This window comes from Capra hircus, chromosome 21 (genome assembly GCF_001704415.2).
Source record: "Capra hircus breed San Clemente chromosome 21, ASM170441v1, whole genome shotgun sequence".
Lineage (NCBI taxonomy): Eukaryota > Metazoa > Chordata > Mammalia > Artiodactyla > Bovidae > Capra > Capra hircus.
The window spans coordinates 28,690,674-28,711,787 of record NC_030828.1 but is presented as its reverse complement, the minus strand read 5'-3'; the positions used below and the strand labels follow the sequence as shown (position 1 = coordinate 28,711,787).

At 51.1% G+C, this 21,114-nt stretch overlaps 1 protein-coding gene across 2 annotated transcripts in view; it reads right to left on the bottom strand.

The window, feature by feature from the left end:
* PCSK6 (proprotein convertase subtilisin/kexin type 6) overlaps positions 1-21,114 on the bottom strand; it is a 171,122-nt gene that overhangs the window by 35,371 nt on the left and 114,637 nt on the right. For both annotated transcript variants that reach the window (XM_018066352.1, XM_018066353.1), the window contains exons 10-13: positions 17,377-17,480; positions 15,201-15,318; positions 7,629-7,817; positions 4,972-5,108 (exon numbers count right to left, since the gene is read on the bottom strand). In XM_018066352.1, coding sequence (XP_017921841.1) covers positions 4,972-5,108; positions 7,629-7,817; positions 15,201-15,318; positions 17,377-17,480 — 548 coding nt within the window. The remainder of the gene's footprint in view (positions 1-4,971; positions 5,109-7,628; positions 7,818-15,200; positions 15,319-17,376; positions 17,481-21,114) is intronic.

The window sequence follows — 21,114 nt, the reverse complement described above, 5'->3', positions numbered from 1 at the left end:
GAAATGTAAAAATAAAACAATTCCTTTCAAAGTCACATCAGACAATAAAATAAAATACTTGGGACTAAACCTGACCAAGAAGGTGAAGGAATTACACGCTGAGAACTATAAACGTTAATAAAGGAAATGGAAGATGATTCAAAGAAATGGAAAGATATCCCATGCTCTTGGATTGGAAGAATTAACAACGTTAAAATGGCCATGCTACCCAAAGCAATCTACAAATTGAATGTGATCTCTATTGAATTAACCATGATATTTTTCACAGAACTAGAACAAATAATCCTAAAATGTATATGGAACTGGAGAAGACCCAGAACTACCAAAGCATCCTGAGAAAAAAGAACAAGGCAGGAGCTATATCCCACCTCCTGTTTTTGTAAAGTTCTGTTAGGACAAGTATGGTCTTCACGTGTGTATTTCCTGTGGCTGTTTTTGCACTCAAACGGCAAAACTGAGTTGCTGGCACAGAGACCAGAAAGCCCCTCACAGAAACAATGTGCAGTCCTTGGGCTACAGAGAAGTGAAAAAGGCCATCTGTGAATTACTCGAGTTTGTCCAAAATATTTTGTAAATATTTTTCTGATTTTAATATTATGGCATTCTTTGCCAAACAGAAGTTTCTACTTATATGTGTATGAATCCACCAAGATAATGATTTCCTTTCCAAATGGTGTACCAACTGTCAATAGCTTTGATCCAACACTTCGTTTTTGCCCCACCAGTTAGAAACACTGCACTCAGTGTGTCTACATGGCTCGGCTGTGGTCCCTTTGCCTCATCTGTCTATTTTGGCACCAATGCCATAGTTTTTTAAAAAATTTTATTTTTAATTGGAGGATAACTGCTTTACAATACTGTGTTGGCTTCTGCCATACAACCACATGAATCAGTCATAAGGGTACCTATGTTCCCTCCCTCCTGAAGTGCCCTCCCACCCCCCACCCCATCCCACCCCTCTAGGTCATCACAGAGCCCCGAGCTGAGCTCCCTGTGCTCTGTTTACATACGGTAGTGTATGTGCTTTAATCCTACTCTCTCAATTTGTCCCTCCCACTCCTTCCTCTGTTGTGTCCACAAGCCTGTTCTGTCTGCATCCCTGTTGCTGGCCTGCAAACAGGTTCATCAGTACCTTTTAGATTCCATACATATGCATTAATATATGACATTTGTTTTTCTTCACTCTGTTTAACAGGCTCAAGGTTCATCTACCTCATTAGAACTGACTCAAAGGCATTCCTTTTTATGGCTGAGTAATATTTCACTGTGTATATGCACCACAACTAACTTATCCATCCATCTGTTTACAGACATGTAGATTACTTCCATGTCCTCAGTTCAGTTCAGTTCAGTCGCTCAGTCGTGTCTGACTCTTTGCAACCCCATGAATCACAGCACGCCAGGCCTCCCTGTCTATCACCAACTCCTGGAGTTCACTCAGATTTGCGTCCATCGAGTTAGTGATGCCATCTAACCATCTCATCCTCTGTCGTCCCCTTCTCCTCCTGCCCTCAATCCCTCCCAGCATCAAAGTCTTTTCCAATGAGTCCACTCTTCTCATGAGGTGGCCAAAGTACTGGAGTTTCAGCTTTAGCATCATTCCTTCCAAAGAAATCCCAGGGTTGATCTCCTTCAGAATGGACTGGTTGCATCTCCTTGCAGTCCAAGGGACTCTCAAGAGTCTTCTCCAACACCACAGTTCAAAAGCATCAATTCTTCGGCGCTCAGCCTTCTATTGTAAATAGTGCTGGAATGAACACTGGAGTATATGTATCTTTTTTGATTATGATTTTCTTAGGGTGTATGCCCAGTAGTGGGATTGCTCCATCATATGGTAGTTTTATTCCTAGTTTTTAAAGAAATCTCCATACTATTCTTCATAGTGGTTGTATCAATTCACATTCCCACCAACTGTGCAGGAGGGTTCCCTCTTTCTACCTCCTCTCCAGCATTTATTGTCAATTTTTTGATGATGGCCATTATGACTGGTGTGAGGGGATACCTCAGTGTAGTTTTGATTTGTGTTTATCTAATAATGAGTACCACAGCTTTTTAATTATTATAGTTTGAAAATGTTTAAATATCTGCATTTAATTCTTTCAGAATTTTTTTCCCTTGTCTACTCTTTCAGAAAACTTCATGATCATTCAGCTGAGTAACACTCCATCCCTTAGTTTCCAGGTGATATTTGCTGGGAGTGTGTTAAAATGGTAGATTTGTTAAGAATGGATTAATTAATGATACTGAAGCCAGGCAGAGTATATAGAAAAACTCTGAAAGATTGATAACCATCTATTCTAAGCGCCTATTGTGTTTCAAGAGCTCCAGTGAGTTAAAAAAATACAGGGCCAAGTGCACACCTGTGGGTCACAGTGAGGTCTCAGAAGTCAAGCGTCCCCTGGAGCCTCAGGCCAGGGAGAAGGGAGGAGCCCTGACCCTGGTGCACAGCGAAGCTCCAGGTCCCAGGCATCTGTTAGCTTTGTTATTTCATTTGATTTTTATCTCCTAATTGCAACACTTAAAAGCAAAAAACCCAACCACAAACATCCTAAAGCCAGACACCTGAAGACTGGCCACAGGGATAATGAAGGAAACCTCTGGGTCGGACTGATAAGGGTGTGCTGAACACGGATCAACTGAAATGCCAAGGGCAGAGGCAACTCAGCTGTGAGCGGGGGTTTGTACTCGATTGCACTCCTAACCTGGCCTGTGGAGGGAGTGACCTTGGGAGAAGATGCACCGTTTTCTTTGGCCTAGGAACTGAGGAGGAAAACAATCTCCTCTGTAGGTGAAAGAAAAAAAGTTTTAAAACACGACACATACCAGGCTGAGAATGACAGGAGGTGAGCACTGTTTGAGGGAGGGAGTCATCTGAGGACTTAGTTACTCAACCAGCACCGGGTCTGGTCCCACTCGTGGAGAGTTGTCATCCAGCACATCCCTGAAGTGAATTGGTTGTTTTCTTTCTTAAGCAATTAAGATGCAGAGGATGAAGGGGACTTAAATGCACAATACTGATCAGCAGTCTGGTGCCTCATGCACTGGTTCTAGGGATCACGGCAGAGGAAGGACTGGCCACATTTTCTGCCGTGGGTGGCTCTGTGCTGCTGCTGTATTCCTGGCCCTGAGGCCAATGGAGACCTGGTGCCCAGGGGCCACCCTGACCTGATGACCAGTGACGGGACAGCATGCCCAGCACCGACCACATCCTCGAGGTGGCTCATAGGCCCGAGTTTCTCCTGGGCTTTGGGGTCAGCATTGGGGGAACCCCTGGTTGTCCTAGGTCACAGTCTGGGGCCCCACCACGCCAACCTGCATGGTTCAGGACCTGGCCCTCACTCTTCCCCTCCTGGCCCCTCTATATGCAGAGAGCCAATGGAACCAACGCTGGCTCCACCTGGACGGCCAAGACTGGGGGCCTGTTCCTGTCCTGCACGGGGAGCAGAGCGTGTGGCTTGTCGACACTGGACACCCTGCTCCCACAAAGGCCACCTCAAGAGTGGTGTCTCCACAGGTGGAGCTCACACACATGAACCCACCCCAGGGGCCACTGCAGGGTCAGGCAGACGCTCTGGACACTGAAGGGGGTGTCCCCGCCCCCCAAGTCCAGCAGGTCAGACAAGTCCAGAGCTAGAAGGCAGGTGTTTACACTGCTCTGGGAAAGGACAGTCTTTCCAAAAAATGGTGCTGGGCCAACAGGACCTCCATACACAAAAGAAGGAACTTGGACTCTCACCTCACACTATACACAAAAAGTGATTAAAACCAGACCCAAGTCCTAAACCAAGGAGCTAAAACTATAAAACTCCTGGAAGAAAACAGTTTTCAAGCTTCTTTACCTCAGGTTAGGCAATGGTTTCAACATGATGTTAAAAGTGAAGGAGAACTAGAAAAAATAAATTGAATTTCCTCAAAATAAAAAATGGCTGCATCAAAGGGTACTATTAATAAAGTAAACCATCCACACACTGGGGGAAAAGGTTTGCAAATCTCATTGTTTGGTCTAGTGTCCAGAATGTTTAGAGTTCCTCTAACTTGATGATAGAAGACAAGCCAGTTTCAAGGTGGACAAATGACTTGAACAGACATTTCCCCAAAGAAAGGATGAAGTGGCCAATAAGCATATGAAAATATGCTCTACATCACTAAGCATTAGGGAAATGCAAATCAAAACCACGGTGAGACACTACTTTTCATCCACTAGGATGGTTATAACAAAAGAGAGTGCTGGTAGGGAACTTAAAATCCTCCTATCTTGATGACAGGCACTGTCTGGCCACTGTCAAATTTCCCAGCAATTCCTCCAAAAGTTAAATACAGACTTACCACATGGCCCAGGAATCCCACCCTAGGTACACAGCCCAGAGAACTAAAAACACACGTCCACACAAAAACTCGTACATGGATATTCATAATATTAGTTATGAAGAGAGAAAAAAACCTCAGTTGTCCATCAAGTGATGAATGAATAAGCAAAATGCGGTCCATCAATACAACGGGAGAGTAGTTAGTCGTAATAAGGAATGAAGTGTTGACACTGGCTATAATACTGATGAACCCTGAAACATGATGCTACACAGAAGCAGCCAGTGAGAAAAGGTCACAAACACTGTGATTCCCTTTATACGAAACGTCCAAAAGCGGCAAGTCTAGAAATAGAACATAGGTTAGGAGCTGCAGGGTTGCGAGGGGTGGGGAGTGGGGTGACTGTTGAACATGTAGGGATTCCCCACTGGGATGATGATCAAGTTCTGGAATTAGATGGTGTGATGGCTGCACAATACCGTGAATGTACTGAAAGCCATTAAACTGTACACTTAAGAGTGATTAAAGCAGTGAAATTTATATTATGTAAACTTTACTTCTAAGAAACAGCGAAGAGTGGTTGAGGAACCGTGGCTGAGTCAAGTCTAGGGTTAACCACAGGGTTGAAACACAGGAGGTGCTGGGACCATCCCAGGAGCCACTGACCTTGCTTCTCCCGGTTGCGGACCTGGGACGGCATGTCTTGGATTTCCAGCGTCCATTCCCCCTCGGCCTTCTCTCCCCAGCAGTGCACGGTCATGAACTCCCAGTTTGTAAAGCCTTCATTGGAATGATCCAGCAGTCTGCAATCAGAGTCGCGGGGTCAGTCCAGAGGGGCCCAGAAGGGATGATGGGTGGACCCTGGCTGTGCAGCACCACCCTGCAAGGTGCCTGAACCCTCAACCTCGGCAGGTCCCCAAGCGCTCACTGAGGAAGGCGGCCAAGTGGCACTGGTGGCGCCCAGCATGAGATGGGACTTCATCCCCTACCCTAGGCTCCTTCCCCACCCTAGCTCTCACACGAAGACTCCAGGCCCAGGGATCTGCTGCAAGCCCCCCCTCCAGTGACTGGCAGAGCTGAAATGCCCTCTCCTGTCCTGGGTTCTCTCCATCATTAATAAGTGCCCTCATGCTCCACCCCAGGAGGGTTCCACAGAGCTGTGATCCCAGTTCCTGGACACTGGAAAGTGATGGCAGCGGGGCCACATCATTCCTTCCTGCAAAGCCACAAGGTGTCATGGAGAAGGCTCTTCCGAAATGCTAACTTGTAGAGTAAAGGAAACACTCACATTGTCTGAGAGCAGCATTGTTCTCCAGAAGATAGGAGTGAGGAACGTGAACCACTGCTCAGCCCCGGGAAGAACACACCCTCGCTTGGGCCCCAGGGCTTAGCAGGTCCTCTCAGGTGTATGTGGGGAGAGGAGACACCCTGGGCACTGTCCCCACCTCCAGGTCCCCACAGCTGCACGTGGGGAGAGGAGACACCCTGAGCACTGGCCTCACCCCTCCAGGTCCCCACAGGTGCATGACCCCCTCGGGCCTTCCTGCTGGACCTCCGCCTGGGTCCACTTTCTCAAGCTTGCTTCAGGCGGAAACAGGGAGCAGCTCATGGGCGCCCTCTATCTCCAGCCCTCAGACCCCGAGAAGAAAGGTTTCCAGGCTCCTCATGCATGGAGGAGCCTGGTAGGCTGCAGTCCATGGGGTCGCTAAGAGTCAGACATGACTGACCGACTTCACTTTCACTTTTCACTTTCATGCATTGGAGAAGGAAATGGCAACCCACTCCAGTGTTCTCACCTGGGGAATCCCAGGGACAGAGGAGCCTGGTGGGCTGCCGTCTATGGGGTCGCATAGAGTCGGACACGACTGAAGCGACTTAGCAGCAGCAGCAGCATCTCACTCTTTCTTCACAACCTGTCTATCTCTATCTCTAATGTGTAGGGGCTCTTTACTGTTCATCAGAAACTCAGATGTTTCATGTGATGTCAGACTCAATTCCCAGTTGGGGATTCTTTAAACGTCCACCATGCAGAAATGTTTACAAAGGGAGCATGCTCTACACAAACAGTGAGGGGAGGGGAAAACTGATACTTTCTTCTAAGAAACCACCAAGGTCAAGGCTGATCTTCACAGATGACCCCCGATGAATGTAGAATAAAGACAAGCTCTTTCTGGGATTGAGGGACGTAAGACATCTGCTTACTCGAAGCAAAAAACAACCTAGAATCCCAAAAAAGCCGCTGAATTAAGCAAGATCAAAACTAAAGTAGGTGATCAATCCCACACTTGATCTTAGCTGAGAGGTCAAAAAGTGACTGGATCCTGAAACAGACACTCCTGCTGTAATCCCACAGCCTGCCCTGGAAAGATCCAACTCCCAAGACTCAGCTGACGGCCTGGGCTCAGTGTGACCCAGGGTATGGGCAGCTAGGAACCAGGTGAGCCCAGGTTCATAGCCCTCTCATCTCGGGGCTCCCACCCTGGGCCTGAGCAAGGAGTGGGAGTTAGGAGGGGAGGAGCACAGAGCCTGGGCCAGCACTTCTATTGGGTTATCACATCTAGTCCTCATAACTCTGCTAGCTGAGATGGAGGAACCCTCAGGATGCCTCCAGAGCCAAGGAGCAGTGGTACCCCCCTGCACCTGCTGGCCCGTGGAGGAGCAGGCTGCAAGCTCCGGTCTCTGGGTCCCACAGCCCATGCCTGAGAGGTGACCTCAAGAGGGCTGGGAGATGAGCAGCCCTGCCCAGCCTCAGCTGATGCAGGGAAGGCCCTGAGCTCTCTAGCGAGCGTCTGTCTGTGGAATGCAAGCCTGCTACCGGACAGCTTCCAATTTCTCAAGAAGACTAGACTTGTGGATTTTTAAAGGAAACTTCTAAAAGTTCTAACAACAACTCTGGTTGCAAAATAGCACAAAGCTGCAGCTTGCCGGCTAGCATCCTCAAATGCTTGTGCCCACATGGTCCCCAAGTGCAGAAGGTGGCCCGGGCCCCATCCAGAGGGAAGACACCACTGTCACCCTTGTGCTATGAGGGGGAGCCCAGCAGGGGCACGCATCTCTCCACCAAACAGATAGCCAGAGCTTCTATCACTGCCTGCAGTGATAGAAAAAGTGGAAAAGGTTCTGAATGTCTGAAGTCTAGGCTGCAGGAGGCTATTTCTCAGGTTTGGGGGGCTGTGTGTGTGTGTCTCCAGAGCCCCCAACATGCTGGCACCTTGCAGAGTCCTGTGACACTGAGCTGCACCCAGCCCCTACCTACCCCTCGCCCAGCCACCCTCTCTGGACCCCATCCCCTAGCCCCCCGGCCCCTGCCCACCAGGACTTACCTCTTTGCCAGCAGCTGAGACCTGGTCCCAGAGGGGGATGTCAGGTGGATCTGCAGGTCCCCACGGCGTGGGTGGGAAATGGAGACGCGGGCCACCACGTGCTCTAGGAAGCCCACGTGCTGGTCTGAGTGGTCAGCACAGGCAGTGGTGTGGGCGGTGGTCCACAGCGTCTGCACCACTGGGATGCTCCTGCCAAGGGTACGGAGTGGGCTAAGGGTGGGGCTCCAAACCCCAAAGTTGTGCACCAGGGGATAGAACAGGCCTCCTGGTCAAAGCCCCTTGTGTCCCCATCTTAGACACGCCTGTCAGTCACATCACCTGCCCTGAAGGGGTTGATCATTCTGGGATTTGCTCAGAGAGACTTAGTGTCTTCCTGTGCAGACTCAGCCTGTACACCCAGAATTCGGCCCCCTCAGTGTGGCCAGCTAGTCTCCTGAGCAGCCTAGGGTATGAGGGGCTTTAAAACCCCGCCACTCTATCTCAAAGACTGGCCTTGAAGATACAGGTCATGATGCCAAATGCTAACAACAGCAAACACTTCCTGAGGTGACTACATGCCGGGCACTGGCCCCTGATCTGCATACCGACAAGGACCAACCCATTTAACCCAGAGAGGTCACAGAGCTGTGGGGGCGCAGAGCTGGGACACATGGACACATGTGAGGCTCCGAGTCCCCTGCATCCACCTGAGCCACGCTGTCCTACATGGACCCACAATCACGTTCAAGAAACCAGGAAGTAGGAGAGGAACAAGGGACCTGGGGTCACTGGTGGGGGCCACGCTGACTGGACCAGAGGACTCTTCACGGAGGCTGGACAGGAAGTCTGCTCTGGACGGTCCTGATGGAAGGCTGGCCCCACCTCCCCCACTCCACAAAGGGAGTTTGTTCTCTGAACAAACCCAGGGGAGTTTACCATCTGGGGTGGACTCGGGATAGGCACCATACCCTGATCCCTCAGGATTCTCCAGACGGAGCAGACAAGCCTTCCCCTGACACTGCTGCAGAGCCAGGCCAGGCCACCTGCCGACGCTTTACCTGCACAGCTCACCCTGACGGCCTGTGAGCTTAGGAAAGGCCACCCTCTGCCCAGCAGCATAGGAGTAACTCTGCGAAGTTGAGCCAGCACTCAGTTTACTGCGGGGAGTGCTGTTTCCACTACGCCCGACTTCCCTCTGGGGAGGAGGCTTCCCCCAGAGGGAGCTCCCGTGTGGGCTCAGTGTCTCCGGAATTAAATCGCTTGGCTCGACAGGGCCTGAGTCATAAAAAACAATCAAAACACTTATAAACAGTGATGTAATTCCCGCGGAGACTCTCTAAATATTTGAAAACATGATTGTATACGTCGTAAACTGACTGGGCGATGCTTACTTCTCCCAGTGCTTCTCCCAGGTTTTACTATCACTGTTTAGTGGTCAGCAGCCACGCCCAGCCCCACGGGCATTCATTCATCTCCAGGTGACCTATTCCCGCCTCCTGCATTGAGGAGGCAATGTGGGTGCTGGGGAAGGGGGTGGTGGACACTCCCCTGTGAAGACTCACTAAGCAACCTTACATCTCCTCATCTGAAAAGCAAGACAAGGGTGAAACAGACACAAAAGTCACAACCAAGCTCCCACCCCCAACCATCTGCCAGCTGGGATGGGGAGCAATCACTGCTCTAGAAATGCATCCCACCTAGGAAACCCCGCTACCAGTGATGAGGGGCCTGACCTCAGGGTACAGGAACAGAAGACCTTCACACTCCCCACAGCTGCCTCCCCAGCCTGGCCTTGGAGCTGATGCCCCAAGAGGAAAGTGCATTTTAGGGAGCACACATGGCGTCCTCACTGAGGTTGGCAGAGCCTCTTGGGGACCCCAGCTGCCGGCCCTTCCTGAGGGCACACAGACTGGCCGGGCTGAGCACAGAAGCTGCGGGGTCTCAGTCAAATCATGCACAGAAACACAAAAGCAGGTAAGCTGCATGTTAATCACAAAAGCTGATCTAGAAAGATCGTAAAGCTCCCAAGATAACTGAGAACCTTCTTCTGCTACTAAACTCTGAAACTGTCATCTGTGCACAAAGCCATCTCTCCAGGACCCCAGGGAGCCTGAGGACTTCAGAGGTCCCTTCAGACCCAGTGATATTCAAGCTGTGGGGGTTGCCCTCCTGGAAAAGGGCTCTGGGGACAGAGGTGTGTCACTTCCTGCTGAGCTGTGCCAGACTCAGTGCTGGACCCTCCAGGTGTTCCTTCATCCTTTGCCCCTCAGCAGCTCCCCTCTCAGGGAAGGTGAAGGGCGACCAGCCCAAAGGCTCATAGTCACTTCCTAGATCTTGCATTCAGCTTTCTCCAGTACATGACACCACCTAATTGCTCGTATATCTGTAGAGACATGTTCCCAATTTACTAAATTCAAGGCACTCACCTAGTCACAGTGCTTATAATCTTAGGGCATCCAAGTGACATTCAGAACCAGAGGCAGAACTGTTTTTGAGTAAACCAAGTGTTGGGGAAGAGCAGGAGAAGCTGGGCAGCAGCAGGGTGCCCCCGTTCCCTCCACTCTGCTCAAGCTGGGGGGCCACGACAGTCAGCACAGGGACCTCCCTCCACTGCCGTGCTTTACAAATTGTCTGTGGTAACCCTGCAGCAGCCCAGTCCGTCGGCAACACTTTTCCAAAAGCATTTGGTCACTTTGTAGATCTCTATCACATTTTGGCAATTCTCACAATATTTCAAACTCTTCAGTGAACTTTGAAGCTTTCACACTTTTAATGAAGTTCTGGTGATGTTTGATGTACAGTTGTAAAAAGATTACGACTCACTGAAGGCTCAGATGATAGTGAGTCTTTTTTTTTCTTTTAGCAGTAAATGTCTCTTTTTTTTTCTTTTTAGCAGTAAAGTACTTCTTACTAAGGTAGGTACATTGTCCTCTTAGACACAGTGCTACTGCACACAACAGACTACAGTGTATCAGAAATGTAACCTCTGTATGCATCAGGAAACCAAAAAGTTCATGTGACTTGTTTTATTGCAGTGACCTGGAACTGAACCTGTAACATCTTCCAAGTCTGCCTCACTTTGCACTTCCACCTGGAAGACCCCTCCCCAGCGTAGTTTCAAGCCCAGAAATGCATCCTGGCCCCCGAGTGTTTCAGGACCCCTGGGAACCTCACTGTATCTCTCCAGTGTCTATGGTGACTTAGAAAAATGAGGACAACTGTATCATCCAAGTTCCAATACTCATCTCAGAAGCAGGGAGCATTGGACTTCCCTGGCATTCCATTGGTTAACACTCCATGCTTCTACTGTAGGGAGCATGGCTTCAACCCTGATCTGGGAAGATCCCACAAGCCGTGGAGCAACTAACCCCGTGTGCCACAACTAAGGAGCTTGTGCTCTGGAGCCCGTGTTCTGCAACGAGAGAAGCCACTGCAATGAGAAGCCCGTGTACCACAACCAGACAAAAGCCTGCGCAGCAATGAGGACTCAGCGCAGCCAAATTAAAAAAAATAATAATAATTTCCAAACCTCACACCCGTGTTGGGGGTTTTGAATGAGTGAATCCATACACACAGTGCTTAGAACAAAGGCTGGCACACAGTAAGCGCCTGATAATCATCACCCATCAACCCACTATATATGTATAAGCAGAGCTGTTATAAAAAGACCATCACATGTGGTCTGGTTTAACGAGACGCCAGAAGAGTAAACAGCATGTGGTTAATGTACAGCTAATTCTTGAACATCTAGAAATAGATGTTCTGCTTTGGAGATAACCCTGAGTCAAAGCTTTTAGTTTTGAAGTATCTTTGCATGGTGGGTGAGTTTTTTAATAAAAGACAAGCCACATTATACACACTGTCTGGATGGTAACCTTCCAAACCTGCTGAAACCGAAGACGAGCAGGTCAATTCTTCTTGCTTGGCTGTCCTTCAGCATGGAGTTGGGAGGCACAGATGTCATCAACTGTCCAGCTGTAGCTGGGTCTTTAAAGATGTAGGGACATGCTAGCTAGAAAATCCTATGGGTCAGATAAGATTCTTAAAAGCTGGGACTCTTTCATTCACGGGAATTATACTAAGGTTGATTTTTACCTTTAGAAAGGTTATAAAAGTGTCATTTCACCCTTTTCTATCTGACACCCCTAGACTTTAAAATAACTTTGCTCAGGCAGATGGCACTGGTCATGACCCGATTTACTTTCCATTAATTGACAGAAACTTCTAAGTAGGTTTAAACCGTTTGTACCCCAAACCAGTCAAGAATGCCATCTTTGTGTGCCTGCACGTTACAACAGAGGCTGGGCCTTCACTCACATTTCCACAGTGTCACCTGTATGGCCTGTACAAGGCATTCTCAAACATGAATGTGCCCGGTGAGGTCAAGGGACTGGCCCTCCTGCTGGGCCATACTCCACACTTGCTGACAGCCCCCAGCCATGCTTGGCCCTTATGCCTGTTCTGTGGGTGCCGGGGGGCTGCTCTGGGGGGCGGGTGGGTGAAGGCTGTAATCAGGTGTCCCGGGGAGATCTGGAGATCAGTGTTTGGGAACAGGAGTGGAGGAAGGGCTGGCCCCTGAGGGTGCGGGGAGGGCCAGCCCCTGGGGAGTAGGGCGGGCCTGGCCCCTCTCCTTCCTCACCACCCCACTCCCAAGGGCGCCACTTTCTCGGCCTCTCCTGGTGGCTCCACGGCCTACTCCATGAACTTCAGGGATCCCAACAGACACAGGCTGCCATTCCCGCACTGCCAGACCCCGGATGCACAGCATCCAGACAAGGGGGTCAGCATGGCCTTTCTGCAGAGAATGACTGACCGCTCCCCTAACAGTCCCTGATGGAGCCTGCCCCCTGCCCCCATCACCGCCTCTCTGCTGTGCTGCTGGCCCTCTGCCCCTCTGGCCTGAGCCTGACTCAGGTTCGGGGTGGCGCTGGACAGAGCCCGCCAGCAGAGGGACACCAGCAGGGCCTAGGCAGTCCTCCAAGGGCACAGGGGCTGTGACGCCCATGTCTGAGCACAGGCAGGATCTGCAGAGAGGGCAGTCCCGGGGCTCCTCTGGTCACGGTCGGGGGGACCGTCTCCCTAGACAGGACATACCCCAGGGAGGACTGAGGGGTGGACGAGGGTGGAAAGCTCTTGGTACTCTTCATTCCTGCCCTGCACGTGACCAGGGACACCCAAGCCTCTGGCCCACAACCCCACAGGACCTCACCGACATCACCACGGACTTGCCCGGACGCCTGCACTTAATCCCAGTGAACACGGTTCTCTGAAGTTTACACTGAGGTGGACTCGTCCTTCCACTCAGGAGGAAGGGCAGGGAAATGAGTCCCACGCGGGTACAAAGGTCTGCACAAGATGCCCAAGGAGGCCCCCTCTTCCCCCTCGCTGTCTCTCTCTCCCTCCCTGTCCCCCTCTCCTTTTCTCTCTGTCTCTCTCTTCTCTCTCCTCTCTCTCTCTCTGCTCTCCACGGGGAAGCACTAAAGCTGGGTCTAGGACACTCACAGCATTCCTGGATTTCACCATGAGAAGGAGAAACCAGAAAGAGGCTGAGAGAATGAATAGCCATCCTGGGGGACCCCTGGACCAAGAAGCATCCGTGGAGAGGGAGCAAGGAGAGGCAAGGGAGAAGTAGGTGTGTGGGAAGACTTCCTTTTCCCCTTTAAGCCAAACCATCCGAGCAGCTTAGTCAAAGCTACACAAGAACCTGACAATGGAAACTGGCCATGAGCACTGGGGGCGCCGAGCACCCTGGCTCAGGTGACCCCGGCAGGCAGGCTGTGACCACTGGTCAAAGCAGACATGTGATTCCATGCGGAGCACCCGGCTGGTGGCCCGTGTGTCCGTGTCCTGGCCCTCACATCCCTGGGGACAACCGAACCTGTAGCTGAGTCTGTGGTGCGGGACAGCTGGCTGGCTGACTAGTCCTGCGAGGCTAAGGTTGCTGAACGCAAAGACGATTTTCCCTTAGAGACAGACGTATGATTCTCCTGTCCGCTGGAGTATGTGGCCTTTCCCTCCTCAAAGGACAGAAACAATGTCACACTGTGTGTGACGGCTGCGCCCCTCCACCCGTGCTGTCTAGACTCCATGGACCAGCACTTAAAAAACAAAATAAAATAAAAATAAAAACAACCCTGCGCCACCGAGGCACCACTCTCCCATCTTAAAACTATTTCTGGCAGGAGAAGAATGCTTCATTCAGGAGTCGCCCGACGGGGAGGCCGGCAGGAGGGAAGGGCTGCAGCCCGGACACACCCCCGGGCAGGCGTCACGTAACCTGGAACCTGAGGACCTGTGAGCCAGGCATCTCCCAACCAACCATGCAGAAGAACGTGACAGGCCTCCTCAGGCTCAGGGAACCTTCTACTTTCTTCCGAATTGGACAGTCTAAGGCTCCCCAGAGAAAGAGATGCCTTCCAGCGTCAAGAGTGAGACCTATCTGCTGGCTGACCAGCTGGTCAGGAGGGACGAGCTGGCAGTCAGTCTTCACTATCAGCATCAGGAGGGAAATGTAATTTTTCCAAAGCTCCCACTGTGTAGTATTCATCCAACAAATACTTTCTGAATTCCTACTGCACACAAGGCATCAACAAAAAGTACTTCTTTGAAAATTTTATCACAAAAGGGCATATTATAAGAAGCGGATGCCTTCAAGGAAAAGGCGACCTCAGAGAGTGATCTATTTTTGTTGACAAAGCAAGAACCACTTTCAATCACCTCATCATTTTTAAAAAAAAAACACAGATTTTACAAAGGTTATAAATGCTAGAAAGGAATGCATCTCATTCTTCCTTTCTTCACCAGATTTTAAGGCCTAGAGAAACACTCTAAGAAAGGGTAAAGGGGACAGTGGAACAGCAGAATTCAGGAGAATCATCTGAGCCTAATGGAACAGGGTTCTTGCCATTTTGATTACTTGACAGCTGAAAATTTTAAAACAAAAATTTTAATGAACAAATGCAACTGACTGAGAATAACTTACACAAAGGGCAGTGCTCAACCTTGGCAGGAAGGTGAAGCCAGGACTCTGCGAAACACGGCTCGAGGCAGGTTAAACCCCAGCGCTTAAACCTTCCAGTCACCGGAGCCCAAACACAGTGACACGCTGTGGTGTTCCCTAGACACCAGATCCTGCCTGCAACAGAGGAGCTGCAGGGCTGCCACCCCGGGCCCTGCGGCAGGTGCCATTGCTGCCCGTCACCTCAGCTGGCAGGGCAGCGCCCTCCCCTGGGAGCTCCGCTAAATACACGCTAAGAATTTCCAGTCCTCGTTAGGGGCTCAGGCTGAGGGAGCAACAGATAAGAGGGAACGATAGCAACAGCAAAAGGCCTGGAAACAGTCCTGGAGTGAGAAGCGATCCCTCTACCTATCTCATAATCCACAGGGGAAAACGGCAGACACATCTGCAGATGCACCGCAAGTGTGTACACACACGTGCACGCACACAAGCATACACACACACACACACACTGGCGTGCACACGTGTCTCCATCGACAAGCACAGAAATGCACGTGTGAACATCTGCCCCCAGCGCCCCCAACCCCCAAACGCCCACCAGCAGGGCCCAGTGCATGTGCAGGAGCCAAGCTCACCTGGGTCTCTTGTCAGTGACGGCAACACAGGTGTGCTGCGGGGGCACTGCCATCCATTTCTTGGCCTCCACAACCAGGGCATCCGCATCCACCAGGCCAAATCCATAGAGGTGGCTAACTGAAAAGACAGGGCCTTCAGATCCAGCCCCCCATGCCCAGGGATGGCTGCCTGTGTCCCCCCATAGCTGCAGGGCCACGGCCAGCTCCAGAGTGCCCCGGCTGCAGCCCCTGCCCCCCAAGGACGCACCAGGGTCCCAGCAACCTTACTCTCTGGACAGAACTCTTTCAGACCAGGAGTGAGGGCCAGAAAATGTGTCCCGTTTGGGTGCAAAGTGAAAGAAATGCTGGGAGGGTCTAGAACTTTCTTTCTGTGAGATAAGGACCACTTTCTTTAGGTTAAAGGGAATTCTTGGCATCTGTGCTCCCAAGAGGGCCCCTTGGGTTGCAAGGAGATCCAACCAGTCCATCCTAAAGGAAATCAGTCCTGAATTCATTTGAAGGACTGATGCTGAAGCTGAAACTCCAATACTTTGGCCACCTGATGGGAAGCACTGACTCACTGGAAAAGACCCTGATGCTGGGAAAGATTGAGGGCAGGAGGAGAAGGGGACAACAGAGGATGAGATGGTTGGATGGCATCACCAACTTGATGCGCATGAGTCTGAGCAAGCTCTGGGAGTTGGTGATGGACAGGGAAGCCTGGAGTACTGCAGTCCATGGGTTGCGAAGAGTTGGACACGACTGAGCAACTAAACTGAACTGTGCTCCCTGAGTCTTGAACAAGACGATAAAAACAAGACCCAAGATACTGTGGCTCATGCAACCACGCATGCAGTAGACACAATCAAACAAGGCTCCGCTCTTCTCTTTTTCTGTTTGCTTTTCCTGTGGAATTTCCAAGGCGTCCAGGGAAAGCAGCATCGCCCAGTACACAGGCTGGCCTGAGACAGTGTTTAATCTGGCCATGCAGGGGAGTTTCAGAGTTAGGAGGCAAGGTTAAAAACTAGATACAACCCCTTTTCCTACTAATTAGGTCAAAACTGCAATGTAGGTCAGCTCCTGTTACAGTGCACCACCACCACCAACATCCCTGTAAGACAAGGACACATCAGGTCCAGCCAACCTCCTCATTAAAGGAACGTCTCTTGGAACTTGGGGTGACAACGCTTGACCTAAATTTTACAGACAGGAATGTCAGGCTCAGTGTCAAAATAGTTGGATCTGACCCTAAGAAAAGGGAAAATGTTCTCCTTAATATACCATGGCTGAATGTAAATCCCTTTCAAGTGTCTCTGGTAAGAAGCAAGACAGACAAATCCGGGAGCACACTCCTATCACCACCTGCTCAAGGGGCCTCACATACCTGGCTGCAAGCCTGACCACGGGCTGAGCTCACAGTACCTGGGTCAGCCCCAAGCTGTGATGGCAGACAGCCCTTTTAAAATGCAAGGACTTGCTGACAGAAGTTCTACAGTTATAAAGTAATTCACATAACCATCTCAGTGTCTTCACTGCACAGATGTGGAAACTTAGGGATAGCTACTCAGGGCAAAGAGTGCAAGTTGCCCTCAGGTGGCATGTAAGCAAACTTCATTTATTATGATTAGCATCAAGCCCATGACTGACTGGGGGGCTTCCCTGGTGGCTCAGGTGGTATAGAATCTGCCTGCAATACAAGATACCTGGGTTTGATCCCTGGGTCGGGAAGATCCCCTGGAGAAGAGAATGACAACCCACTCCAGTATTCTTGCCTGGAGAATTCCACGGACAGAGGAGTCCAGTCCATGGAGTCACAAAGAGTGGGACACGACTGAGCTAATAACACACACATGACTGACTAGATGTAATGCAGTTTTCTTTTAGAACATTTTCCTTTGTGTAAAAAAAAAAAAATAGGCAAAAATTTAAACAGAACCAAGAAGTCAGTATCGGCACTAGGGCCCCAGATGTGGCAACGGTTGGGAGGTTTAGGGAGCCCAATACTCAAGTAACTGTAGGTACTCTGCTTAAACTACTAAGTTCACACTCCTCATTCTTGTGACACACAATTATTGTTGTCTGGGTTTTTTTTTGTGTGTGAGAAATCCATGTTCCCCCATACAGGCTCTGGAAGGTCACCCACAGGCTCTGCCCGGATGGCACCTGCCCCTGCCCAGCCCCCAAGTCTTGGCCGCACCTTTATGACCGGCACCGTTCACCTTCCAGTCGTTTGCTTTGAGGTGGGCTGGCCTGGACGTCTTCACTAGCAAGTGCTGGACGTCCCTCCAGGTCAGCTGGTTGCTGCAATGACACAAGGACAGACAGCTGTACTCACATCAGTCAGCAATGCCGACCACCAGGTCCGTCAGAGGTGGGGCACTGGGGGCTGGCCTCGCTCCTGTACTTGAGGAGGCCCCAAGACACTACCACTTGGCAAGGGTAGATGTCACACCCTCTTGGTCAAGAATCATTTTTGATCCTCGAAGCCTGAGATAAGACGGTGCAGCAGGTGACCTGACACCTGGGGAAAGTCCAGCCTTGGGCCACAATCCCCGTGAATCCATGAGATGATGGTGTTAGCAGGTGGTGGGAAAACCTGGGCTGCTCTGCACCGCATGAGGGAGTGCTCTGTGTACTGGGGCACGCCAGCCATCACCTGTCCATACCCTACTCCCAGGACTGCTGGCCACATGTTAGAATTTGAGATTCTAGTTACTCTACCTTTATGATATATTCATTCTGGTGTGGAGTACAAGCACTTTGTTAAAGAACACTTGCCTACTACCAAAAATGCCCAGATAAGATATCCTTGCCTGCCTTTTCAATACTTCTCAACACAAGCTCTCAAGACCCCTCTGTGCACAGTGCTAGGACTGCATCACCAACAAGAACAGACAGTCTTCAACGTCTCCTCCTCAACAGCACCTGCCGGACCAGTCCTCACAGACATCCTTCCAACTGCCTGCTCTTTGTGCGTGTGTTTACAAACATACATAACATGAAATGTACCATCTTAATGGTTCTTAGACATACAGTTCAGTGCCATTACATACATTCCCTGTGCTGTGCAGTCGTCACCACCATTCATCTCCAGAGCTTGATCATCTTAAGCCACCGATCCTCTGCACCCATCAAGCACCAACTCCCCTCCCTCCTCCCATCCCTGGCCCCAGCTCCCACCACCTTCCATCTCTGTGAATCCAAGGACTCCAGGTGCCTCACACAAGTGGAGTCATGCGGGATTTGACCCTCTGTGACTGACTTAGTTCATGCAGTGTCATGCCCTCGCTGCTGCAGGGGTCAGGTCTCCTTCCTTCTCAAGCTGAAGGACATTCCATGGCTGCACAGAGCACACTAACCTACTGATGGATGCCTGAGGCACTTCCACCTTTTGCTGTTGAGTAGCGATGCTACAAACATGGCCATAAAAACATTCCTTTGAGCCCCTGCTTTGATCCCTGTGGGTGCACACCCACAAGTGTAATTGTTGGATCACATGGTAATTCTTTAATTTTTTTGAGGAGCCATTAGTTTTTTTAACAGCAGCTTCACTGTTTTATTTTCCCAGCAAATGTCCCTTCTTTACCTGCGAGACATTCATCTGTAGCTTGGGTCCTGGGTGGGGGGTGTCCTCCTCCCTGGGGGCTCTTACTCCCCGGTCCTAGCCCTGGCCTCCCCTGACTTCACCACATTCTCTCCACTGTGCTTGTTCCTGGCCGGATATTGGCCTCCTGGCTGCCTCATCGCAACTGCTTCCATCGGTCCAGTTTCCAGACTTTCCTTGGCACAAGCTGACCTGCCATCCCTTCATCCAGGGCCCCACCTGAGGACCACAGCCAGCCTGTCAGAGGAGGACCTGCGGCCCCAGATGCCCAGGGCCATGTCCTCTGGCAGAGAGGTGGGTACAGACCACACCTCTGACAGAGACCGGGTGCAGGACATGACCCCTGCTGGAGAGTTTAGGGACAGGTCACGCCCCCTGGGGAGAGGTCATGCACAGACCATGCCCTCTGGTGGAGAGGGGCCATAGTCTGCATCTCCTGGTGGAGAGGCCAGGCATAGACCACACACTCTGGTGGAGAGGGGCACAGACCACGCCCTCTGGTGGAGAGGGGGAAGACCACGCCCTCTGGTGGAGAGGGGCACAGACCACGCCCTCTGGTGGAGAGGGGGCATAGTCTGCATCTCCTGGTGGAGAGGCCAGGCATAGACCACACCCTCTGGTGGAAAGGGGCACAGACCACGCCCTCTGGTGGAGAGGGGGCCGACCACGCCCTCTGGTGGAGAGGGGGCCGACCACGCCCTCTGGTGGAGAGGGGGCAGACCACGCCCTCTGGTGGAGAGGGGCACAGACCACACCCTCTGGTGGAGAGGGGACAGACCACGCCCTCTGGTAGAGAAGGGCACAGACCACACACCCTCTGGTGGAAAGGGGGCATAGTCTGCATCTCCTGGTGGAGAGGCCAGGCACAGACCACACACCCTCTGGTGGAAAGGGGCACAGACCACGCCCTCTGGTGGAGAGGGGGAAGATCACACCCTCTGGTAGAGAAGGGGCACAGACCACGCCCTCTGGCAGTGAGGTTGGGCACAGACTCCTCCCCCTGACAGAAAGGCCGGGCGCAGGCTCTGCAGTTCAGATGACAGATGCGGCCGCAGCCCCAGTCTTGCTTGTTTGGGCTGGTCCCTGCTCATGACGGGAGAAGGCGATGGCAACCCACTCCAGTACTCTTGCCTGGAAAATCCCATGGATGGAGGAGCCTGGTAGGCTACAGTCCATGGGGTCACGAAGAGTGGGATACGACTGAGCAACTTCACTTTCACTTTTCACTTTCATGAATTGGAGAAGGAAATGGCAACCCACCCCAATGTTCTTGCCTGGAGAATCCCAGGACGGCAGAGCCTGGTGGGCTGCCATCTATGGGGTCACACAGAATCAGATACTACTGAAGCAACTTTGCTGCAGCAGCAGCAGCTGCTCATGACTGTCAGGCCCACAAAGATGCAGAATGCCTCCCCTTGCCCTGGAAGCTCAGCATAAGGCACCAGGAAGCCTGGGCTGACGACAGAGGGTCCAGAAAGGGAGGCTGTGAGAAACTATTTTCCTAGGGGGAAACCCACCTCGTTTCTGATGACAGAAATAAAGTTGCACTCACAGTTGTATGGACACATATCTAAGAAATGGTGTTGGACATGGTTTCTCATGAAGGGACTGATGTGACATTCCAAGATGGCCCTGAACTCCTGGCTGACCGTTGGGGCGTTTCTCACACACTAGGCTCTTCCTTCACCCTGTCATGCGCTGCCTGCTGGCCTCCTGCCAGAGAGCTTCTCTCCTCCCCTGGTCGACCTGGCTTTGCCAGGAAGACACGGCACACATGAGCAGCGGTCCTGGCCCTGGAGCCTCCAAAGCCCCTCAGCTGAGGCTGGCAGCATGCCCGTTACAACTCCTTCCTCCCTTGACCAACCCTTGCACTTACACGCTCTATGTGGACGCTGTGTCCAGTGATGCCTGCCGTCTGTAAAATTCTGAGGATGGGCTACAATGATGAGGAGATAGCAATCAGGGAGTTCATGAGTCCACAGGCCAGGTTTAATGGAACAAGTGGCACAAAACAGGGTTTGTTTTCTATATATCCTCAACTAACAAAATTCCTTGCATGTTTCCAAAAAAGGAGGAAAGAAAACATAAAACAATGAATCACTAAGTATGTGAATGCAACTTTCCACACAAGTAACTATTTAGTATTTTAAAATGAGCCCCAGGACACAGAAGTTAACATTTTGGCCTGAAAATCAAACATACCTGTTTCTTTGTTAAATGGGTAGCATTTGAGCTTTATGCTCTTTCTCCTGAGGTGAATCAACAAACAAAACACACATAATTAGATGGACTCAGCAACCCAAACACAACTTCGTACAATCTCATCTACAG